The sequence below is a fragment of the Camelus bactrianus genome, chromosome 11, assembly GCF_048773025.1.
Source record: "Camelus bactrianus isolate YW-2024 breed Bactrian camel chromosome 11, ASM4877302v1, whole genome shotgun sequence".
NCBI classification, from domain to species: Eukaryota; Metazoa; Chordata; class Mammalia; order Artiodactyla; family Camelidae; genus Camelus; species Camelus bactrianus.
The window spans coordinates 20,543,075-20,568,410 of NC_133549.1; the positions used below are offsets into that span (position 1 = coordinate 20,543,075).

Consider the following 25,336-nt stretch of genomic DNA (forward strand, 5'->3'; position numbering starts at 1 on the left):
AGCCAATTTGGCATTATCCTTTTAAAGAAAGTAACACCAAGAATTCCAGTGGGGGCGGGCCAGGTCCTTCCTGGAGTGGGGGGGGGGCGGGGCTTCCATCAGCACAGTTATGGGGAGCGACTCACAGAGAGCGCCCCCCACTCTACGCCACTTCTGGGCTACCAGCAATCGCTCTGTTGTCTTTATTGTTCCTGGCAATATTTCTAAGTTTTAAGATTTAAAAAGAGGACAAATTTCAGAGACAAACAATAAGCCATGTCTAATATATTTGGTGGAAAAGGGTTCCAAGAGACACATCCAGAGGGCTCAGGTAAAGTTTTATTTCTGGTATCCACTGATCGAGGAAAATACATTTGTATCATGAATCTTAACTTTGGTTTATTTCACAAGACTCTCTTGGAAGCTCAAATAACACATCCCAAAAACATTGGCCCTGCTAAGTCATTTCCGTAAACCACGTTTAAAAGAAAAGTATTCAGTATTATGATTTTACAGTATTACAGGCAGGGAAAAAAAAAAACATGCCATTGTCATTATAGTAAAAAATTTATACTTTCTGGCCAACTTAAGATCAAAGCAAATGTGCCCTTCCCTACTCAGGAAAGTTACTCACTGATCACATAAATATTTTATTCTCTCACAGTCAAAGTTTGACACAGGTTTACATTTTTTTAACTTAATTTATTCTGTATCAACACTGAGAGAAAAGACTTTTAAGAACCAAGAGCAGACCATTACTTAGTGAAAAAGATATAACCGACCTGCAGCACGTTAGTCGCACCAGACAAAGTCTGAGATTAATTCCCAGAGTCCTTTGCACACGTATTCATGTTTTTGCTCTTCGAAAGGAAGTTTTTTTCATCCCTGTGCCGACTCCGTTGCGGAAGGACCTTTTCATAGACATCTTCTCCAACAAGGGCTGTAGAAAATCTAGTGTCTCGCTCCTGTCCATCCTGGCTGGGTGGCTGTTCAGCAGGATGAGAAAGTAATCAGATTTTCCAGACCCCTGACAATTGAGATGGGGGAGGAGGGAGGGAACACAGCTTTAGGGTTAAAAGCTTATTTCAATAGCAGCAATTTTCAAAATCTCATGGCAATAAATCCAGTATATCTAATACTTAGGGAGGGATTTGCTAAAATACATTATGTATTTTACCAAAATACAGAATACTATTTGGAGCTGTCTCTCCCCTTGTCAAATTTTTACACGACTTCTGTAATTACTGCTATTCAGTATTTTATCATTCACGGTGCATTTATCTTGTCACTATTACTTTATAAAGAATCTTTCAAGTGGTATTAATTAGTCTTGGGGATAGTTTTTTTTTTTTAATTCACTAAGAAAAACAACCTATGATGGCAAAACTCCAGGTCTCAGTGGGAACCACTTTCCTTCTGGGGCCTGTCCTGGGCCGTTTGCCAAGTTTCTCCACGAGGATGTCTTTCTACCTGAACTTGAAAGTTGACATCTTCGTCTTTTCAATTTGGTTTACCTCCTCATCAGGGGTTCAGTGGCCTGGATAATGTAGGATAGTGTAGGGGAGGCTTGGTCACGGAAGAGATAAGACTGGATTCTTAGAGTTCAAATTGGCCATTGAGAACCTGCAGTTGAACCCCAGGCTTGGCAGATGAAGAAGCCGAGTACAAGAGCAGAGGGGCGATCGGTGGTCTTCTTCGTGCACATGCTTTATGGGCATCACCTAATTGTGTCCCCTCAGAAAGCTCTGTGGAGTAGGTACTACTGTTTACTCAGTTTTAATTTCCTTTAAGTGAGGAAATTAATTAAATGGCTTGCAGATACAGCAGGGATTTGAGTCGAGGCATCTGGGAAGAGTCAGAGAATTCCAGAAGTATTGGTCATGGGAAAACCAGTCAATAATTCTTACACAGTGTTTTACCCTGTGTTAACAAAGGCGCTCTAAGTGTGATATGATGCCATCTATTTTAAATCCCCAGCAAGGAGGGGCCTATGAGTCATTTCAAGCAATGAAATCACAAGTCTACAGTTCTTTCCAGAAATTCCCATGATATCACATTTATATTGGAGAAATACAGCATGCAGTTCTAGTTATGAGATCCCCAAAACATCACTAAACATCCCCAAAAAGATACTGATGCACTTTGTTAATCAATGAAGGGACCCCTCGTCGAGCAGACTTGTTAACTGAACAATATGCTGCATTTGCCTGATTGATAAAGTTTATGAAGTTCACAGCAAGTATTATAGAAGCCTATACGTCCTTGGTCCACATAATCACTCACCCTAACGAGTCGAATTGGCACCATTACTACATGATGGGGTTATAACAAGAACAAAACTGTCACATGAAAAATTAGAAACATGGAAAATGCCTTGAAGGAACAGACATTTCATTTATGGACAAGGAGATCTGATAAGAACAATAGAAGAAAGAACACTCTTAATTAAAAAAAAAGTTGCTCACAAGTGCTTCTTGTTCAACAGAATTGTCATGAACAAAACTTCAGGGGAAAGAATAGAAAGCAATTAGGAAGACACTCGAGAAAATGCACTGATTTGTGGATTGTGACTCATCAACATGATCAATGCGGCGTCTTATAGAATCAATGACTGAATCAGTAGGGAATGCTCGTGGGAGTAAAACGGAAAAAGAAGCTGGCGTCAATAAACAAGAAATAGAAAAGTGACAGATGCAAAGATTAGTGAGAGGACCCGTAGGAAAAATAGTTAGATCATTATATTTGGACATGTATTTATTATTTAAGATTCATGTAGCATCTCATTATCCTAAAAGTGGTTTCCTAAATTACATTGATTTCAGGTTAAGTTTTAGTGAAAGAAAGGTGAAGTGGAAAATGCTCTCAGTGACAAAAGATATTTAAAAATGTTAAACCAAGTATTGACATAAAACAACTGAAATACCGTGCAGAACTAGCACTAAAAATTCCAAAGAAATTCATTTTCTGAGTATCTTGAACAGCTCAATGAATATTGTTAGGAGTTCAGTCTATATTCTTGAATAAATATATGAATTAATATTTTATATGATATTTCATTGAGAACCGGCATATTACCTATATCCTGTACATGAAAAAGTTACCATCTTTGTAAAATTAAGAAATCTGCTATTTCTGAAAAATAATCCATTGCATTTTTAATATAGTTTTCAATGGTTAAATGTTCACTTTGATTATGAGTTGAAAGCATGTGGAACAAATAATTTGTCATAGGCAAAACAATTTACATTTTACATTGAAATGAATATTTTCCTATGCAAAGGCCAACTCCTAAATAATTCAAAACACATTTTAATCTATTTTGTATTATCTATAGTCACATAAATATTTCTTTTCACTAACTTCATGACTTGACTTATATTTTTTTCATTGTAAGCTCTAATAATAAGGGAAATTACTTTTCTGTCACGTATGCCTTGAGATTATTTTGAATTTACATACTCCACAATTTTAGTCATTTAGTCAAGCATCAAAAAAGAGAGGCAAAACTCTTACCTTAGGAGACAGAACTGGGTAACACCAGAACACAGGCATTGTAGAAATCAACAGAAGTAGAATAAGACTGAATTTTAACGAGCTGCAGGGTAGGAAAAAAAAAAAACCCTCAGAATAGTCTTATTTAGGCAAGTATAAATTTAAAAGCATATACAAATTCAATATTTTTCTTTGGGGAAAAATGCAGTCTTTTACCTAGTCATTATGGACTTCCCAAAATCTCTGTAGATGAGCGACTTTATTGCTAAATTCCTCACTCTTACTGTCAGATCCTCCCTGGGAGATCCTTTTATACTAGAAAAGTTCAGCAGTAGAAATATCATCACGTCCCATCATATGTGACTAATTGGTCTGGCCGTGGCCTTTTGTTCTTGTTAAGTTGGAAAAGGACAATAACACAGGCATTGTCACTGAGCTACCAACGATTGACTTCATTTAAAGTTTGCCATTAAAAATGCCCTTCAAAAGCATTATCTTCTAAACCACATCTGTGTGACATAGGTGGTCAGAGGTCTCAAAAGGAACCAAAAGTTTGTTTAGCTCAGAGTTTAAACACTTAGGAAGGATAACAGTATTTCCTTGTATATCCAGACATCCTTTTTTCACAGATTAACACAAAAGGAATCATTACAAAAATAAATAGCATCCACCCAAGCAATGTGCACAAATTCAGCTTTCTACAATAGATTTCCTTCTTTTTTAGGACATTGGAGATTAAAGCAGAGAAACAAATGTCACCCACCCTTTCTTTGCCATTAATCATTCAAATAAAGGAAGGGCGTTATCTCCCTCCTTTCTATGTTCACCCCCAAAGTCCCCGGCCCAGAACTCTGGGAGAGCCTGCCTGCTGTGGCCTCCTTGTTCCCTCTAGGACGTGGAATTTCTCCAGGAAGCCTCTGCTGCCATTGCCCTCCAATGGGCATCCACGTTAAGAAGCGGATTCAGAAGCGCTGTGTGTGAACAGATGTTGTTGAGGCTTACAACGGAGGGAAACACCAGGGGAGGTGCTTTCTGCTCAGATAACTACTGTTTATGAGATGGAGCCAACATTTTTTGACTACAGAGCAATGGAGGAAAACCCTTGCCTTGTCAAGATCAGCACTTTTTGGAGGACAGAGCTGCCCTCTGTCTGAGGCATTCGCTGCCCATCTGTCAGTCCACATCCTTTCTCTGCAAAGCTTCTACTCGGGATGATTCTCACATAGCTGTCAATCATGTCGTCAAACTGTGCCTTCCGCAAGGAGAAGCAGGCGACCCAACTCTCAAGAGAATCCAGATCACAGAAATTAGTGCCAGGCTGGGAGCTGGGGCATGTGACCCAACACCTTTGATCAAAATCCTTTTGGGGGCATCATATGGAGGCTGGGAGATAGCACCCCAAGAACAAAAAGAATGGGAGAGAAGGTGACAGCAACAGGGTTTTGTTGAGCGATGAGCAACTGATGGAGTAAATCTGAGAAAGGTGCCCATTAAAATGGTAGTTTAGTAACAGATCCTCAACAGACAAGTATTCATGGCAACAGTTATTTTCGAATGTGGTGAAGGTGGCAGTAAAAAAAGGACAATCAGCTGGATTTTTAGGAGACACTTCAATCGCACCTCCCCTCCCCACGTCCCAAGTCCAGACAACTTCTGCTTTGGCAGAAGACCACATATTTATTCAAAAAAGATGGTAAAGCAGAAGGCCCCCTGACTGAGGGAACCAGCACAACACAGAGGCTTGAGGGGCACTTTTGGAAAACAAAGGTTGAACAAGTATTTTGCTTAATGCTGAGCCCCGTGGACCTCTTCCTTGACACAACTCCCAGCACACGGTTGGCTCTTTACCCTCAAGACAAGTGGAGGGAAGACCCGTCTTTGGGACCCACCCTAACCTTTAAATGTCTGGTGCAAGGTGTTTCTTTCAAGCAGGATTTGATGGTGGTGAGAAGATAGAAAGCCAAGCACTGGATGCCTGAAAAGTGGGGTGGATTCTGGGCATTTCATGGAGGGGGAAATGGGGCTGGAGCCAGAAGCCTCCATAAAACTGTGCCCAAAAGTGGCTCACGAGGATTTTGCCCTGGGCTGACCATCTCCTTTGGTGACCGTGCCCATCATGTGATGTCTGTGATGAGTATTTAATGTGCGAACCTGCAGAGACCCATTGTCAACACCTAAAGGTTAGCACTCAACTCAGTCTTGGAATTTAGTGGACTTCTTATTGAAAATTATTCTCTTATCTGTCACAACATAACTGTCTTAGTCACCCAAGCCCTTTTCACATATTTCCTCATGACATCAGAGTGAAAGTCAGAGAGAGAAGGAACAAATTCTTTTTGACTTTTTTTCTCATCGGTCAACCCTAAAGTTGAGAGACACCTTCTGAATCATGCTTCAGAAGTTCAAGCACATCAAGTCAGACATATTTTGGACTGAAAAGATCAATGGAAACCTTTTCTCTTCTAATTTCCAGAGTTTCCTGTTACAACACCAAGAAACTTCCCCAAAGCACCAACTTTATCGTTGCTATGCTTGGCTCCTTGCAAAAAGTAGGACTTGGAAATGTGTTAAAATGATTTTAAGGGAACAAGTAACAAACTGGAAAAGGTTAGCAGCTCAGCATAATTTAGGGTTTTGGTGTCTTAAAAATAATTCCACAATTGATTCCGTCGTCCCTAATTATAACACACATTAAGCCCTGCATCTTTCAGCATATATGGAAGAATCAATTTAATTTTACTGCTTCTTAATTCATACAACTGTTAGATACTCTGAAAGCATAATTAAAATGCAGAATGTGGCTAAGTGCATTTTTTTGTTTTATACTACAGTAGGCCTGAGCAGAGCTTAGGTTAATTTATTGAAATAAATCATCTCTCCAATTCCTGGCTGTTCCTAAAATGCTTTGTTATAGTTTTCACATGGGCATTCAGAACAGGCTCAGTGTTTAAGATCAAGCTTCTATGGAAATAAAAAGCAAAGAAAATCCAAAGGTGAGGGTGGAATGTAAAAAATGCAAACGATTGTTCTAGAGAGCTGTTTCTCAGGGTCGGTGCTGTTGACATTTTGGGGCTAATGATTCTTGGATGTTGGAAGCTGCTCTGTGTGTTGTAGGATGTGAGGCAGCTTCCCTGGCCTCAGCCCAGTAGATTTCCACAGCATCACTACCCCAGCTGGAACACCTGAAATGCCCATAGATACTACCAAATGCCCCCTGGGGGACCCGAACTAAATCACCTCCAGTGAGAACCACTGTTTAGAGATAAACAATCTCTTCTCTGTCTGTCTGTCTGCCTGCCTGCCCTCCTCTCTCTCTCTCTCCTGCTGGACGTGGAGAGTTGGCACAGACAAACCTTTTGCAATCATGGCATCACGCTTAACTGGCGGCATGTTTTCCTTTCTTGGTGATGCATAAAAATGGTGGTGTATCTTCTAATCGATAAAGTCTTAGATTCAATGAAATAGTACTTACTTTTAAAAACCATCAAAAGCAGTATTTGAGATAAATGGCTTGTATGTTACATGTTGATTTAAATAATCAGTAATAAAAATATGCTATTTTTTTCACTGATGTGTATTCTTAGTTACACACTTCTGCCCATTGTCCTATTTTTCTTACACTTTGGTTTTTATTTTAATAATACTCTGAATTTGTTTTTAAGAAGGCAGATGTTACATTAGACATTGTTTCATCATATCATGAATGGCATTTTGTGTAATAAATTCCATTCGTCCCTGATGTGATGTCTACAGCATACTACTTGGGTACCTGATGAATAGCAGCCTGAAATGGCCTTTCTAAAGAATCACCATGAGAAGAGAAAGTCCTGCTATAAAGCACCTTGTTCTGCCAGCGACAGCAGCCTCCTGAAAGCACTTTCGGGAACGATCTTGGCAGCAGCCAACACTTCTTTTATGAATTCATCAAAGAATCAATGAAGGCCCACTATCTGCCAGGAGCTGTGTGAGTTTCTGGGGATGCAGTGATAAAGAAACTCCACAAATAGTAAATACAGGGGAAATGAGAACTCCAAGGTCTGAGTGGGGGTGGGCACAGCACTTAACAGAGCTTGACCTTGACTGTGAGCAAGGGCAGAGCAGCATGTGCTCTCCTGGGACCGGGAAGAAGCCCATGGTCATCTGAGGACCCGAAGGTGGCTCAGTCTTGCTGTTGCAAAGCCCCCTTTGGGGAGATGTGGGGGGTCCCCATCACGCAGAGTATGTGCACCCTCGAGTTGATTCTGAGGCCCACAAATGCTGTCAAAGACCTTTAAGCTCAGGGACAGATCAGATCTGTGTGTTAGAAGAATGGTCTGGCTGCCAGGAGCAGGCAGAAAGGGAAAGTCAGTAACTGGGGAAGAAAGACCCCTCTGTGGGCTGTGCAGTTAGGGTCTCCAGATGAGAAGATGGGACTGTGCTCTGGGCGCTGACAATGGAGCTGGAGAGGAGTAGATAAAACCAAGACAGTTGGGAGACAGAAGTTACAGGCACCGCTACTGATTGGATGTGTGGAGTGATGAGATGATTCAGGATGATCTTTCTCGCCAGCTCATTGTAGTCACTCAAAAATGCAGTATCTCAACTCTGGCCACTCCTGTCCACAGCCTCCCACCCGCCTGCCCCTCCTTCTCTCTAACCACACAGGCTTCCAGTGTCTCTTCCTGCCACGTCCTCACCATCCACTATCCTCCCGAGGTCCTCTCCTGCCCCATCACCCAGCTCAGAACCCACAGTCCAGCACTGTAATGATGTCCCCTGAAAGCACTTCTGTCTGACAACTGGCAAAACGCCAACCTTGTATGAACCCAGGTGACCCCAACTCTGAGCCTCACTCAGGGGGTGGCCATAGAAAAACCTTACAACAACAACGTTTCCTTGTCTGCTGTGAAAATACACAACCACTCAACTCCAGTGAGCCCCAGCCTTGCCCATTGAGCATAATGTACCTGGTAAGTCAGTCCATCCTCTCAGTACATAAAAGGGGGACTCCACTCCTTCTCCCCTCTAACACTCCTGCAGTCCGTGGTCCTCCCCACACCACCCACCAACACAAATCTGAGCTGATGGCTTTGCCTCTTTGTTGAGAAAGCAGAAGCAAGGGCTCAGGAACTCTTTGGTGTTCTCACCATAAAAGCCATCAACCCATTCATAACTGTACCCGTGTGCTGGTTCCTGCCTTGCTGCTGTGGATAAACTCTTTGCTCCTGTTGGGGGCCAAACCCCTAGCTTCTCGAGGACTTTGTGCCCACACTTACCTCCCCTCTCTCTTCTGCACCCTCTCTCTCTCACAGATTACTATCATCTGCTAACAAACATGCTCACAGTTTGTATCAGAAAGGACATCGGGATGATTTTAAATATTGCCCAAGTGAGCTTCCCAGCCCATTCCTGCACCTCCACCAAGACCCTTTCTGTTAAAGGAAACAGAGATCTTACTAAACTCAAGGTCACCTCTCTGTTTCTATGTCACCGGATCGCTCAGCTGCATTGGACCCCGATCACCAGCCTCAGTCCTTCCTGAGACGCTTTCTCCTCCCAGCATCCATGATGCCACATCCTCCTTATTTTTCCGTCCCTCTCTGACTGATCCTTTGCCACCTCTTACTGGCTTTTCTTCCTCTTGTTCACCTTTGAATGCTCCAAGAGCTCAGGCTCTCCCATAGACATCCTTGTCTCCCTGTGCAATCTCCAGAAAGAATCTCATAGGACCTTAGAGGTTTGCCCTTAGCTCCCCAGATTTTATCTCCTCCTCTGACGCTCCCTAGAGTGTCACGTGCATACAGCCAGCACGCCTGACTCAGCCTCCGCTTGTGGTCCTAAAGTCATGTCCAGTCGTCTCCATCTCTATAAGTAGTGACACGACCCCTCCCTTGCTCAAGCCAAATATTCTTGGCTTTATCTTTGATTCTTTCCTTTTCCATAGCCTTCACATCAGCAAGTCCTACCAACCCTTTCCCCAGGGTGCTGTCTAAGTCCACCCACCCCTTCCGTCCGCCCACCGTCCTGCTCCCTGGGCACCTGCAAGGGCTCGTAACGGGGCTTCACTGCTGCTGCTCCTGACGGCCAGGGTCTCTGACGCACAATCGCCGGAGAGGTCTGTAACCATCTTTAATGATATAGATTGGACACCGTCATGCCAATGTCTTCTCATGGCACTGAGATTAAAATCCAGTCCCTCAACCCTAGGCTACAAAGCCCTGCTCAGATGGAGCTGGCCTCCTAAGGGGGTTGGCGATTAGAGGCTTGCACGTCTTGTTGTCACAGTTACTTGCAGGTAGTATCTGCCCGTAGTGCCCAAAGCCCAGAGGCAGTCCCACCTAACGAGCAACTGACCTGCTCAAAATGCCACCGCGCCCCACGACGGAGAAACAGCGCCTATAATCAGGGCTCAGCCCATCTCCCGGCTTCATCTACCCTCTCCTCCCAACCACACTGGCCTTCTCGCGCTCTCTGAGCCTGGGATGCAGTTCCCTACCGGGCATGGAATTCCCTCTGACTCTGCGTGCTTGGCTCCACTTGCATTAGATATTGCCCTCAGGACCACTTTTTCAGCAAGGCTCTCCCTGAGCCCCCACTGAACCACCAGGGAACCCCGCACCACATCACCATCTCCACCTTATATCTTTGTTTCTTTTGTTTCTTTTTGGTAGTCTGCCTCAACAGACACGCAGAGAACACAGGATTCAATCATTTCTTGTTGAATGAGCAAACAAACGAAGGAAGGAAGAAACAAAGGGAACGAGCGTCTTCTAAGCAGCAAATAGATTGTGCAAAGGTTCATTTTATAAGAAGAGTAAACTTGTTCCGTTTTATTCTAGAGGAAGAATGTGTTTATTCAATGAATACATTTTAAGCGCCTGTGGCCGCATTTCCATATCCTGTTCTATCGATCACAGGGTGGCTGGGAGGGAAATGTGAACTATGAAATACCGGGTTGTCTTCTTCCTGCCTTTCCGGCCCGATGTGCCTCCAGTCACCCCCTCCCCACACCCTCTTCCAGCCACGATGGGGGAGCGGGAGCGATGCCCATGCAATGCTGATGGGGCCGTTGATCTACTTGGGTGAGGTGTGTGTACAAAAATGCTGGACAGTCACAGTCCCCAGGCTACACAGAATTTCCAGCAAAGGGAAGACAGTGGGAGCAGTGCCACTGGCCATGGGTGTCCAAGAGTCTTGAGAGGTCATACAGGGTACCCATGAGGATGCGCCTGGGGTGGCTGACCAGGTGTCCCAATTGCAGGGTGTCATGACCAAGTGGAGCCAAGAGGGATGGATGGATTAAGTGTGGTCATGGGCTTGAGGGGGAGGAGGACACCATGGTACTGACGGAGCAGAAGTGAGGAGGAGGCAGAGGAGGAAACTGGAGCCTCCTTCTTGGTGGGTCCCGTGACACTGAAGACACCAAGCAGAGATGGAAGTCTGGAAGCTGAGAAGGAGAGGTCAGGGTAAGAGGTGGCTATACCTCCTTTCTACGCATCTCTCTCCTCCGCACCCTCTCCCAGAGGAGACTGGACTAAGATGGCCTGGGGAACCGAGAACAGGGAGGACCCAGTATCGAGCATTTGACACGCACTGCCTCCTTTCGTTCTCACCACAGCCTCACGAGGCAGGGGCTATTTCCAGTCCTCATTAACAGACGTGGGCCTGGAGACACCACCTGGACTCGAGTTTAGACATCCCGAGTCTCTTGTGATGCTCCAGCCAGGGCAGGACCCACACAGCCGTGCCCAGGGAAGACCAGAGTTTGCAGAGATGACCATCAGCTCCTGGGGCTCAAACCTGACTCTCCTGCCTGCTCCCCTCCTTCACCCTTCAAAGGCTGTTTCCCAGGTGGTCTGAGCATCGTCAGGAGGAAAGCAGACACGGGGAAAAGGAGCAGCCCTTGCCGGGCCACTGATGCTCCACCAGCCCCCTCGTGGGCCTGGGGCCAGGAAGCGTGTCCCTGACAGCCCGGGATCCCCGCCGAAAGGCTCATAGTGGGGAAAAAACCCTCAGCCACTGAGGGCTGCTGAGGGGGGAACCAAGCCGTTAGATTTGCCGAGTGAAGGCTCTTCCCTGGAGGCAGCCTTCCAGGTCTCAGTAATTCCCGCAAACCCTCCCTCTCAAGGTGAACCTGCTGACTGCATTCATGCTTTTGACCTCTCTCCTTGTCTTTTTCCCCCAAGGCTTAGACAGCACATCCATAGATGCTACCATCTAGTTTTTACGAGCACCACGCTTATTTTCCAACTCTGTACCCATTTAAACTTTACAGTCTTTTATTAGGGTTGTATTCATGGACAAGTAAATACAAAGCACTTGAAACTTTATCTACTGGAAGCTTCCCCCTTGGCCCACAAGGTGATCCTGATCTCCCAGCTAAACTAACTTCACGTCATTATCTCTGGAAGAGAGAGCTTTCTGAGCTTCAGGTGCCTAAACAGAGTGAAGATAAATTTCTGTCTAACTGAAACTCTTGTTATTTGTTTTTTTACCATTTTGAAAGTTACTTTATTAAGATTTCTGAAGCTATCAATGAATATTCTGTATATATAATTTTCCTGCAAAAAGGAACATTAACCTGATTATAACTATGAAGTCTACACTACATGCGTTTTGAGTTTGGGGTGGACGGTTAACGGTCCGCGTGGTACAGCTGTTGCGTTGCCACGTTGTTATTTAGACTGATTGTTTGCATACTGTTATCTGTGAACATAATATTTCAGCCATACCCTTCTGGCTACAACATGTAAAAGGCACTGCGATTCACTCCTGCACAAATGAAAGGTTTCGGAGCCAAATGAAAGCATCTCATTTACTTTAAATACGTGTGTCATTTCTCCTGATCTTGACTGATGTTTAGTTGAGAAGCATTTGTAATACAGATGCTGGCCGGAAGGGAAAATTAAATACCGGAGAAGTGTGGGTACGTGGGAGGAAGGAAGAGGGAACAGGAAGTTTCAGGCATGGAGCTGCTTCATCTGAAAGGCTAACCGAGCTGAGCAGCAAAGCCAGAGCACGTGGTCCCCCAGCCTGGGACAGAAGAGCCCCAGCCCCGGCGGCGTGACGCGAAGGCTTACGACGGTTGGAATCGTACTTGTCTTAACTCCCTGCCCTTTTCCTCTGCTGGCTGAGGATCTGTCACTGCGATCTACAGGTTCTACACAGTATCTCTCTTCCCTGAAAGAAGGTGGGAATGATACAAAGGTGGGATTTCACAGAGACGTTGCCTTTGGGGCTCCAGTCTGAACAGCACTAATGACAGTGTGTGTTCAATCTCGCTTTTGGAAATTACGCTCATCTTTTTTCAAATGTGCTTTGAGGCATTTGATCCTTAGAACCACTTTGTAAATTTCAGAATGCTTATTTTTGTTTTACAAATGGGACGGCTGAGACACAGGGGTAAGTGAGTAATCATCTTCGCCTCTCTGTTTTCTCTATCTGGTGGTTTCTTTCTCTCCAAGATCCACACCAGGATCCTTGGGGGAGAGGGGGTGGGGAAGGTGTCGGGAAATATGTTAAACTTGCCACTTAAAGGTAGCTCAGTTGCCAATAAGGGCCTTTTTCTATTTAAACAGCTGCCTTCAGGTGAACCAGGAGTGTTGGGGTAGGGACTCCATCCCTGGGGTTTCTCCTGCTGCCTTCCCCTCCCATCCCAGAGCAACGAGGTGAGGTGGGAAGCAACTTGTGGCAGCTGGCAGGGATTCCTGTTTATGGGCTGGTCCTTCCTGGAGTCGGGGGTCTAATACTGTAAACCCCTGAGACTGGCCTGACTCCTCTCGTAGCCTGCCTTGGCCACCCCCTCTCTCCCGGCCTGCTCACAGCCTCGCTAAGGGCCCTGTCCTCCCCGTGCCCTGACCACTCCATGCTGGGGCGACGACGCTCTACTCTTAGTTACTCTGTACATCTGTATGCCTTCTCTCAGGAGCAGCAGGAACTTCCAGACCTCTCCACTTCTACCCAATGGCTGATGGAAACCTGGGGAGTCATCTTCACCTTCTTTCTGGCTCAGAAAACAGCAGCAGTTTCTTTTCTTTTTTTTTTTTTTTTGAGATTCATTTTTTTATGGTGCTTTTTTGTTGAGGGACAGTTGATTTAGAATATTGTATTAGTGCCAGGTGTACACCAGAGCGATTCCATCTTTATGTAGATTATACCCCACTTAAGGTTATTGTAAGATATTGGTTATACTCCTTGTGTTGCACAATAGATCTTTGTAGCTTATCTCTTTTATGCATTGTAGTTTGTACCTCTGAAGTTCCTACCCCTGTCTCGCCCCCACATTGCTCCTCCCCACTGGTAACCACTAGTTTGTTCTCTATATCTGTGAGTCTGATTCTTTTTTGTTACATTCATTCCTTTGCTTTATTTTTCAGATTCCACATATAAGTAATAATGTACAGTATTTATCATTCTCTTTCTGACTCATATCACTAAGCACATACCCTCCAGGTTCATCCATGTTGTTGCAAATGGCAAAATTCCATTCTTTTTTATAGCTGAGTAGTATTCCATTGTGTGTGTGTGTGTGTGTGTGTGTGTACACCACATTGTTATCCATTCATCTGTTGATGGATGCATAGGTTGCTTCTGTATCTTGGCTATTCTAAACAGTGCTGCTATGAACACTGGGGTGCATGTATCTTCTCAAATTAGTGTTTTCATTTTCCTCAGATATATATGCAGGAGTAGAATGGCTGGATCATATGGTGGCTCTATTTTCAGTTTTTTGAGGAACCTCCATACTGTTTGCCACAGTGGCTGCACCAATGTACATTTCCTCCGATTGTGCACAAGGGTTCCCTTTTCCCCACGTCCTTGCCGATGTTTGTGGTCTTTTGATGCAAGCCACTCTCGTAGGTGCCGTGCCCATCCTTGCAGGACTCCTTTTATGCTCTAAGAAGCTTTCCAGGCTCCTTGGTGCTGCTTTCATCTTTTCTGATTGTATATGCTTCCCAGGAGACTTACCAGCCCCAAAGTCCTTTTAGTAGTTGCAATTTTTTCTTCTTTTAAATACAGATTTCTGGGTGAACCCTCAGGAACGAGCAGGGTGGAGCAAAGGCGGACTACACTTTCACGATTTCCAGCCACACAATTGCACCAGTTCCTCAAGGAAGGGCCACAGAGAGGTGGAGTCTCCCGAGTAGGTCCTGCTCTGTTCCCAGGCTGTCCTGCTCCAGCCAAGGGGACCCGCCAACTGGGCACTGAGAGCTGGGAGGAACTTTAAGCAGCCAACTTCAACCCCAGATTTGAGCACCACAAATAATCTGGTTTGGAAAGATTTGTGAAGCCTTTTGGATTCTACTCCTTTTGGAATTATTTTATTTATTTTCCATGAATGCCCATTAGAGACTTGCCCCATTCAGCCCAAAGCATCCATGCATCTACGCGGCAGATCATTCATTTCCTGGGCATTCATATATGTGCTCCAGGAGGAGGGCAGGGAGGTTCAGGCAGCAAACAGGGCAACCTGGCAATGTTCTGGATGTGACTCGGAAGCCGAGGCTGCACCATCTCTTCTTGGCAGCAGTTAGAAGGCCTGAGGGGCTGTCTCTGCCAACATGGATTATGATTTCACAGGCCGCTCGGAGAGATTCTAACGGAAGTTGCTGCTTGAGAAAGATGTCAGCATTACGAAAAAGACACCTGTCAAAGATGAAACCTCATTTCACTTTAGAATAAAGAGCTCCTTTGGATTCTCAGCTGAGTGTATGATAAACATGTAATTTCGCAGTGCAGCCGCAAGAGTGAATTCCCAGTAACGCTGTGAAAACGCAGAGTTGCAGGAACGTGAACATATTATTTAACTTTTAACTTGAATGACAAATGCCCCCTTTTTCTGAATACCCACTGCGTGGCAGGTCCATGCCAGGCAGGACGCAGGTATCATTCTGTCACCACACCCCAGTGTGACAGGCATTGTCACCCTGTACAGAGGAGTCCCTGACGCCCTGTCCATTTAGAGTTTTGCAGTTGTTAAGAGACGTGTGCCCTGGCTTAATCAAGCCTAGAGAGATTGTGGGAGGCTCACAGAATTGAAGGAGGGTTTGAACAACTGTGCCTGAGGCGGGGGCTGGGCAGACCAGCATCTCAGTAGCAGGAACTCAGACCTGCAAAGTGGGATGTGGCGCAAAGCTGCCCTGGAGGAAAATTCCCACAGAGGAAGTCCGTTGGCCTGGCTGGGTCGTTAGACCTCACTGGATGGGTTCAGAGTAAGCAAGAACCATTGCATCAGAACCATCTGGAAAGGGGGCGGGGCCTTCCCCAGAGGCCAAGCAGAGCATCACTACAGAAGCAGCCCAGGGCCGCTGGGCTGCAGAAGGTGCAGACTGACTCGGGGGAGCAGACTCCTGCCTGAGGAGCAGCAGAGCGTAGGGCCGTGTGAACAGAGTCTGGAGCCAGGCGGTCCTGATGGACCCCTGTGCTCCCATGTCCTAGCTCTGTGATCTTCGACAAGTGGATTAACCCCTCTGTGCCTCAGTGTCCTCATCTGTAAACCAGAGCCAATAACAAACCCCAACAACTGCCTCATCAGCTTGCCAAGAAATGCTTTAGCACAAGCAGGATGCTCAAAACAGGGCCTGGTGCTGCGCGACAGGGCTGTGATTGCTCTCACCGTCCAGCCGCAGATCCCCGAACCGCTCCATAATCTGCTGAGCCGAGGATGAAATGAAAGTGTGGGGCCTTGTTCAAAAACAGTGGGAATGTCTAGACAGTAGCAGCAGATCGTCACCGCAGCGCAGGCCCTCGGGAGCGCGGGGCGCCGGCAGGTACATGGACCACAGGCGGCAACCAGCCCCGCCTGCATCACACGGCGGGCCAAGCAGGAATCTCAACACGGGACCGTCTCCTTACAAAACTCCAGCATCTCCTGCTCCCCCGCATCTCCTCTCTGTACCATTTATGGTTTTCTTAAGCACTACATCTGAGAAATAGCTGGGTTCTGTCAGGAGCTCAGGAACAAGGGGACAGGAGAGGCAGAGCCCGGTTCCGACAGCAGCCTCCCTCTTCCGAAGGGGGTGAGCAGCCCCACCCAGACAGCCGGGAGCAGACGGTGGGGTGGGCTTAGCGACCGCAATCAGCCAGCCGGCGCGAAACGTCTCCGGCCTGTGGTTCTAGGGGGAACCTGTGTGGGCAGAGTTAGCTATCAAATGATGGAAAGGACACCGGGTGGAAAGAAGAAAGGCCAGGAGTTCAGCCTCGCACCATCTCACGGTGGCGCGCTTTGTTAAGAAGTGACTGGCAGGAGACAGAGCCACACAAATTGTAAATGTCAGTGGGAGGCCGAGAGTAGATGCCTCTCATTGTCTGTCAAAGTTCCCTCTCAGAGACAGCGGTGGCGTCACAGCCGCATGGCGCTCCCAGCCCGGGTGAGGAGCCTGGTCTGGGCCTGAGCCCCTGGCTGGGCTTCTGCTCAGGTGCGGACACTCGTCCAAGGAGATCAGACACTCCCATGAGTGAGCATCCCAGTCTCGCCCCCTTTGCACCAAGTCTGAGACGCCTGCCTCGCAGGCATCGTTTCTGGACCTTGGCTGCTTGGGCCACAGATCATCTACTCCAGTGATGTGGGACAATCTGTTGGAAGGCAGGAAAGAATGAATGCATTTCTTTCCTCTCCAAGGTCCCTAAGTTCACCATTTTTTAAGAAAGAAAAGTGGTACTGACTCCCTGCTGAGCCTCAGTGCTGGTTCTCATTGGCTAAGGTCCCAGGTGACCACATCATCCCTTTTTCTTGCCGTCCTTCCTGCTCCTCACTTAACCTTTTAGGGCTTATCTTTCAGCTACAAACAGGGGGTCAGTCCTCTGCTCAGCTGCTCTCCTGTCCCTGTTTGCTGATTCTCTGCCCTGACCCTGGGATGGGCTTTCCACGGCCAGTACCCGAGGCCCCCGGAGCAGAGGGCCGAGTGCGGAGAGCTGACATCCCTGGGTAGTCGTTAACCAGGAGCCGTCCCTGCACGGGGTGATTGCGCAGCCATCTTGCCCCCATTCGGGACCAATCTGAGACATCACTTAAGTGTCTCAGCCTGAAGCAGGGCCACATTGTGCTTTTCATGGTCCCCTTCCTCCCAAAAGAAATATAAAACTTCCTTCAAAAGCATCATTTAAAATGATGTTTTATGACTGCATTCATATAAAGGCAAGTTTAATCCAGGCCAGTTTATATTCTGATTTTAAGGGAGATATAAACACTTTTGTGGGCCCTGAACATATCGTGGGCCCCAGGCCCTGCCCCTGCTCTGCCTCGTGGGCCAGCCAGGGGGGCTGAAGTTGACTCTGTGGGAGGGTTGCCAGGGCTCACAGCCTCCCTCCTCCCCCTGCACCGCCTCCTCTGCCCCTCCTGGACTCTCCCGGGAGCTCTTCCAGCCCGCTTCCACCACACTGCTCCAGACACCCCGATCCACAGCTGCCACGTTGCCTGTCCAAGCAGGGTCTGTCTCTCCAGCAGACCAAGAGCCACAGCTCTCCAACAGCATGTCCCAGTACCTCGCCTGTGTTAGACCCATAATAAGGGCACACAGCCAAATGTTACTGAATTTATCCATCCATTCATTCCTGAACAGTCCTTCAGGATAAACTGATGTCTGCAGACACTTTTTTTAACCCAAAAACAATGATGTGGAATAAAAAACCACCCTGAACCTTAATTCCAACTTTGGGAGAATAAGGAACATGATTCCTTTGAATGTCCTCTCTGTTGTTGACCATTTAGCCTTGGGAGGTATTGACTTTCAGAAAGAGGAAAAAGTCATTCAGAACCAGGGCTGAGAATTCAGTGGGGGATCAAACCGAGGTCTACTATTAGGATACAAGATGAGGCATGGCTGGGAAGCCGCGGGAATGATTTTCTGGCATATCAAATAATGTGGCTTTGAACAGCAGATCGAACCTTTGTCTGAGCAATCACTGCAGCACTGGAAAACACGGGTGGACTCAAAAAGTGATGCTTCTGAAAGGCAGTGGCAAGCTCCCGTGTGCATCAGTTCTGGGTTGTATTAAAAAGCACAGTCTTATCCCAGTGCCATCCTATCTCATTACATCTCTGAACTGTGGCATGTGTTGATAATCTGATAGGTCTTTAAAAATGTGATGTGCTTTGCAGATTAAATCAACAGAATCGCAGCTTATTCGAGCATGTGGGTAATCACCAGTAACGACCTGGGACCTCGCTAAGCTCTTATTTCCGTGATAAAGTGGGAATGCGATCACACACACACACTTCATAATGCTTCATTATCACTAGCGTCGAAGCCGGGGAGGCAGGAAATTCTGTGGATGTGGGACGCAGGCCATTTCTGATCCAGCAAAGGCTAAATCTTTCCAATTTGGCAACAGCCGGGACTCTTCAGTCTTCCCTCTGTAGTAAGTCTTTGACATTCTCAAGTCTGATTTCCACGCTGGAGTGCTAATTTGTGCTATTTCAGGTAACTGCCGTATTATCTGCTTCTTTTAGTAACACTGCACAGCTTTCAGTAACACAGTCAGGACCACGTTTTGAGAGGCTTTTCATGGTGTGGGTGCGCTCGGCTTCCTTAAGTGATGCTCCGGGGATGGCTCTGCCCACAACGGGCCCCGCCCCACGGCCCCACCTAACTTCCTCGCACGGAAACGAGGATGGCTTGAGACAGGAAGAGCCTTGTCAAAATAAGCCAAAAAGATGGAAAAAACAAAAAGACACCATGTCATACATTTTATTTAGCTTTCTCCTGCTGACACTGACTCTCTTACAGTGATTTCACAGGTGGGTCATGAGACGGTATTAGTGGGGAGTTTGTCCTCTCAGTGGGACCCTTTGCCTGATAAAAAAAAAAAAAGGAGGGAGAGAGAAAGAGCTGCCGAGCTGCTTCTGGAAGCTTCTTTCTCTTCTGCCCAAGGAAAAGCTGCTCTGTTCCACCCCCAAGGGAACTTCAGCGCTGGAGTCCCCGTGCTCATTTGGTAGGGCGGCGTTTCTCACTCCTAGATCCTGGCTTTGTGAAATCCATTCCTTTCCTTTCCCTGAGGAATATTCTGCACTGCCAACCAGTGCTTTTAGGGTTTTGCCTTGTGTGGCAGGGTTGGAAAGAGGTGGGGCAGGTACCCAGAGCAGGTGTGGAGAGGCAGGTAAGGAGAGAGACGCCGGGGGACCTGGGGCACGTGAGACACGCAGACAGAAGAGGAGCGGGTGTCGCCAGGCACTGGGTGTGCTGTTCACGTGAACGGAAAGTGCGAGGAAGGGCTGCGGGTCAGTTTGAAATGACTTCCTGTTGTTGAGCTGATACCTCACCTTCTGAGATTGGACTCCAGGGGCTTTGGATTCAGGAGTGTTCATTTCAACCCAGGTGTCCTTCCCTCCTTCAGTCTTAACCCCAAGCTCTGTCTGAACCCAAGTTCTGCTGAACCTTTGTCCCTGTTGTGATACCATCAACACTGACCCCATCGTCTTTGACTTCCAACCCCATCATCTCCCATCTGGATGATGAGAGCAGCCGTCTAATGGATGCCTCTGCGGCCCCGGTCTGCCTGCTCCACACCAGCCAAGGTGATCTTTCAAGTGAGTATATATATGAGGGAATACTATTCAGCCATAAAAAGAGTAAAATAATGCCATTTACAGCAACATGGATGGACCTAGAGATGATCATAGTAAGTCAAGTCAGACAGAGAAAGACAAATATCATATGATATCACTTATACATGGAATCCAAAACAAACTGATACCAATCTTATTTACAAACTAAAATTAAATTCACGGACATAGAAAATAAACTGGTTACCAAAGGGAAAGGGCAGGGGAGGGATAAATTGGGAGTTTGGGATTAACAGATACTTATTACTATATATAAAATAGATAAACAACAAGATCCTACTCTACAGCACAGGGAACTTTATTCAATTTCTTATAATAAAGTATAATGGAAAAGAATCTGAAAAATATATACATATGCATGTATATGTATGACCAAGTGGCTTTGCTGTACACCTGAAACATTGTGAATCAACTGTACTTCAATAAAAAATAAAACAAAATTTAAAAATCACATTAAACTAACATTGTAAAACGACTACTCTTAAATAAAAAATAATAAAAAGAAATAAAGGGAAAAAAGATCACTGGCTTGGGCTGGTCTTTCAGTGTTTTAAGACTTCTCCTCATTTTCTCAGGAGCCACGTGAAAAATCCTCACCATGGCCTCTGAGTCCTTCCACCTCTGGACACGCCCCATTTTTAGCCCCATCCCTAAGCCTCCTCCTGTGCACCCTAACCTCTCTCCCAGCCACACCCTTCTCCAGATGTGACCGCACCACCCCTAACAGTCCTGAGAGAGAAACAAGCTGTCTTCTACCACAAATGGCAGCTTTCTCCTGGAGACGCCAAGTTGTCCAAATTTCCCTCCCCCCATTTCTCTGTTGCCTTCGCTGACTCCACATTCCTGCATGTGAGTGCTGCTCAGGGCTGGGTCCTGGCCTCCTCCCTCCACCTGCACTTTCTCCCCAAGGATCTGTGTGCGTTCCCATAGCTGGAGCTGCCATCTCTGTATTGACGGTCTCGGGCGGGCATCTGAAGCCCCATCTCCCCTTAGAGTTCCAGGCTCATACTTCAGCCTTGCTGTTTGGCATGTCCAGGACACTCTCTCAATTTAACAAGTTCAAAATGGAACTTTGGCTCTCTTCTGCGCACCCCTTTCTCTTTGTAAATAAACTACCTAGTTGTTCATGCTTAAAATCTGAGAGTTGTTCTTTTCCCCAGCTCAGTTCGTCAGCAGTTCCTGGTTATTTAACTCCCAAACACAGCTGACACTTGTCTCTGCTAGCAGCGCTGGAGTCCACGTCCCATCACGTCTTATCTGAATCCCTGTGACACACTCCTAACTGGAGCACCTGCTCTCTAAGGCTCCTCTCAAGCCCTTGTCCCCACCACACTCAGCTGCCAGAGTCATCTTTTAAACTCAGCCCTGGGGCTTCCTCCTCACTGTCCCAGGATAAATCCTGACTCTTGACTGTGTCTGTAGGGATCTGCATGACCTTGTCTCTGCCTTCTCTCTGTTCCTCAAAGACTCTCATTCCTTTGTGCCTCTGAGCCTTTGCACATGCTAATCCCTCTGCCAGAAATACTTTTCCCTCCCTCTAGGTCTGGTTCTTCCCATCCTTCATAGAAGCATACATGTTACTGAACCAAACTTGGGTCTGCTCGCCCATGCGTAGTAGAGCCAGCCTCCTGCTCCTGAGTTGTGGTGAAGGAAATTGCAGCATTATTCCAGGCGCCAAGCAAGGAGTCCAGGCAACTAGTGCCTGAAACACTCAAACTCCCCTATGGCTTTCAAGAAAAGGGTTTTAAAACGGGGGTGGGACGGCTGGAGTGGGCGATCAACTCGTGGCTGTTCTTCTGATTGGTTGGTGGTGAGCTCACTGGGAGTCGACACCATCAACCTTCTGGTTCCAACTGGAGTAGGGTCCACTTACTGGTGGTCAACATACAGTTAACTCCTTCCTCTGGTGGGGGTGTCAGTATCTGCAAAACAGCTCAAAGGACATGACTCAGAATATCATCTACAGCCCTTGAGGAGGAATGAAATATCCTTGGCTTTGTTCAGTGGCTAAACTACTATTATTTTGCCTTGCTTGACTGTTTTTTCCTTCCTTTCTGTGTTTTCTCACTTCTCTGATTATTGTTTGGAACTTGGAGGGGGCCTAGGAGGCTAAAGTTCTTCTGCAGGCAAGAGGCAGGCAGAGGATGTGCTGGGTGGGTGTCTGTCCTGGGAAGGCCCCAGAGGGTCCTGCTCAGTTACATAAACACCACTTCTTTGGAGCTGCCTTCCCTGAATACCCCATCTAAAGTACAATTCAGCCCCCTTTTTGATTTCTTCATAGATCTTACAGCAGTTTGTAATTTTTTTTCATTGATTTGATTTCCATCTAACTTTCCCTATATAATTCACAAATCCATGATGGCAGAAATTACAACCCCCTTATACACGTTGGTGCTCCCAGAGCCAATCAGAATAACACTCAACAAACATTTGTTGAACAAGTGCTTTTTTGGACCCCATTCACATGCAGAATGATGTGTGTGTTAGTCAGCTTAGGTTAGGCTACAGTAACAAATAGACCTGCATATATACCATGGATCTAATACAGTGAATCTTGCTGCTGCATCATCTATAGCCTGTTCCTGGTCAGCTGGGGGCTCTCCTCCATGCAGCAGTAAGGGACCAAAGCTTCTTCCATCTAAAGACTCCAAAATCACCAAGGGCCTTATAATTGTACTCAGCTGGCAGAAGAAGACAAGGGACAGAGGAAGTGGTCACTGCTCTGAAGTCTTGGTGCTGGGCTGGCAGCCATCACGCGTTCGCTAGAACTCAGTCAGGGGACGGCAAGGGGGGCTGGGAAGGAAGCCTTGGAGAGGAAGTGGGTTAGGATAAAGAATAGCCATCTCTGCCATGGTGTGAACACAGTGACGTTGCCTGGGGTAGGAGAGGGGACTGGAAGGCGACCTTGGCTCGGTCATGACCCCCCTGAAAGGCCCAGAGCACTTCACTTGGAGCGCCTAGTTTATCAGCCAAGGGGGAGGGTTCCGTGAGGCCCTGAGAAAGCACGCTCAACGTCTGCTGCAATTAGAACGGTCCAGGGGGTTTAGGCAGCTCTGCTTTCTTGCAGGCCCTTTAATTCTGCTATCATGAAACTCCCCTCTTTGGCTGTCCCTTTCTTTAAAGACCTGTGATTGCAATCGTTAGCGGGCAGCATTAATTACAAAGTTCTTCTTTGCTCCGAAACACTTAAGCTCCCACCTGGTGTTGCGTCCTCTTATTTTTATGCCCGGAGAACCGTTCCCGGTTGGAGCTTTAAGTATAGGTAATTGAAACTGTATCTTGTAGCTGGGTCATAAGTGGAGAGCCCATCCATCTGTCGGCAAAGAAGGTGGGCACTGTTTACGTCTCCATTGAATCTGCCTTTTGTAATTTGGGTTGCAGACGGCACCATCTGTTTCCAGAATCCACTTATCTGCAGTCGAACAAGAGGGTAATAACCTTCCTGGGCTGGATTCAATCCGCCCCTCACTCTGGCCTGCCGCCATCCTCCTGTCCCATCTGCAAGCACGGTTGACAATGGACAGCTGGGACCCCAGGCCAGCTCAGCCAGGAGAGCCCCACTCTCCTCCAGCAAAGGGGATGCGTCCTGCTCCCAACCAAACCCTTCAGTCCAGGGAGGAAAAAGGCCGGGAAAGCACCCCGAACTCGGTGAATCCGAACACATTTCTGTTACCTGGGAAACGACTCCCTTTGTGTCCTGGGATCTGCACAGACACAGTCTATAAATCTCCCTCTCAATGGTATTCGCATCTCGCCGATGTGCAGCATATTGAGAAAACCCTGACATTTGATAAAACTTGGATGGCAATCCACTAAATCTGATTAACCCCTTTTAGCATTAACTGTCACTTCCTGACACCCACAGCAATGCTAAAAGCTGGAAGCATGAGTCCAACTCATTTCAAGTGAGAACAGCACACCTCGGCTGCAGGACAGACAGCCTCCCTCACTTTCCAGCTTGGCCCGGGGAGGAGGGTGAGGGGGTGCCTGGAATAGGGTTTAAACCATCTGGTGTATTCTTAGCGAACCAGAAAGAACTCTGTAAGATAAGACAGCTGGTTGGTCGTCATGCCAAAGAAAGGTTTGGGGAGAATTAAACACTATCGATCGATTTTGCTGAGTCATCTGTGAACGATGTTTCAATATGAGATCATCGAGAAGAGAATTGATTAAAATTTGTATGCTTGTCAATTCATCCTTAACAACAGCATGGTTAAGAGTTTGGAATCATTATTCCTGCTAAATCCGAACTCACAATTGCCACTTTCTCAGCATCCTATTCCGTGTGCTCATTTCAAAAATATGTACTAAAAAGGACTCCCAGTGTGTCCATAAGTTTCCAGTGGTTGTTTCCCCAAGTTGCCAGCTATCAATGTCTCTACCCAATTTAGAGGTGTTATCCTGGAAGACTGACTTGTGCACGACTCCTTCAACGCCAGAATTAGATCACTGTTATTTGTGCATATTCAACCCTAATAGGAGAGGCTTCTAACTTTTGGAGAGTGGGGTAAAAAGCACTCACGCGGAACTGGGAAAGATCAGCAGAAGGGCATGGACGCTGGTGATCCAGGCAGGTTCATTTATGGGCCTGGGGCTCCCTGCTGTGGAGGGAGGAGAGAAACCAGACAAGGCTGCTCCCCAAGGGGGTTAACAATATACAGTAAGAAACTCTGGTTCTACTTAAGTCAGTATTTCTATTTCAATATTCTGAGAGCTATAAGACAGCACTCATCTATAAAAGCCCTACTATGTGCCAAGCACTGTGGTAGGGACTCAAAGGCATCTATGTCCTGGTTTCTGACCTCAAAAGATTTATAACAGAGCTGGAGAGAAGTGTGCACAAAGAAGATGGATGGTTCAAAGCCTCATTAAAATGCCGGCAGGATGGCATCAGAATGGGAAACCCGTGATGTCATGTCTCCTCCCCGTCATGACCACGCAAGCAGATCTGATCCATCATGGCACTCACTTTGTCGGCACTGAGAAGTAGCTGCAGTTTTGGGGGTTTTTTTCATTGCAACTATCATGTATTGAAAAACATGTCTCCTTGGAAGGAACCCTGGTGAACCAACCAGTGTCATGCTTATTTTGAACCTTTGTTTTTCTTCCTTTGGGAGGAGGCGAGGGCTGAGCACCACCCAGACTAGTCACTTCACATCAGAGCAACCAGTACTCCCTGCTCACCCCTCCTCCCCAGGGTCCTAGCCGGCTGCCACTTTACCTCTCTTTGCCTTCAATCCAGTGCATTGCCCAGGCAAAGCTGCTGCCCTTTCTTCACCCACATTCTGGGCCCTATGCTCTAGTTAGCCTCATCATGCTGGG

At 46.7% G+C, this 25,336-nt stretch overlaps 1 protein-coding gene across 1 annotated transcript; it reads right to left on the bottom strand.

Moving 5' to 3' along the window:
• Nucleotides 1-826: 826 nt before the first annotated feature.
• NPS (neuropeptide S) lies at nucleotides 827-4,708 on the bottom strand. Its single transcript, XM_045515318.2, has 3 exons — nucleotides 4,578-4,708; nucleotides 3,493-3,574; nucleotides 827-1,006 (listed from the first exon to the last, which is right to left on the bottom strand). The coding sequence occupies exons 1-3, from the start codon at nucleotides 4,706-4,708 to the stop codon at nucleotides 827-829; spliced, it is 393 nt and encodes a 130-aa protein (XP_045371274.2).
• Nucleotides 4,709-25,336: the final 20,628 nt, after the last annotated feature.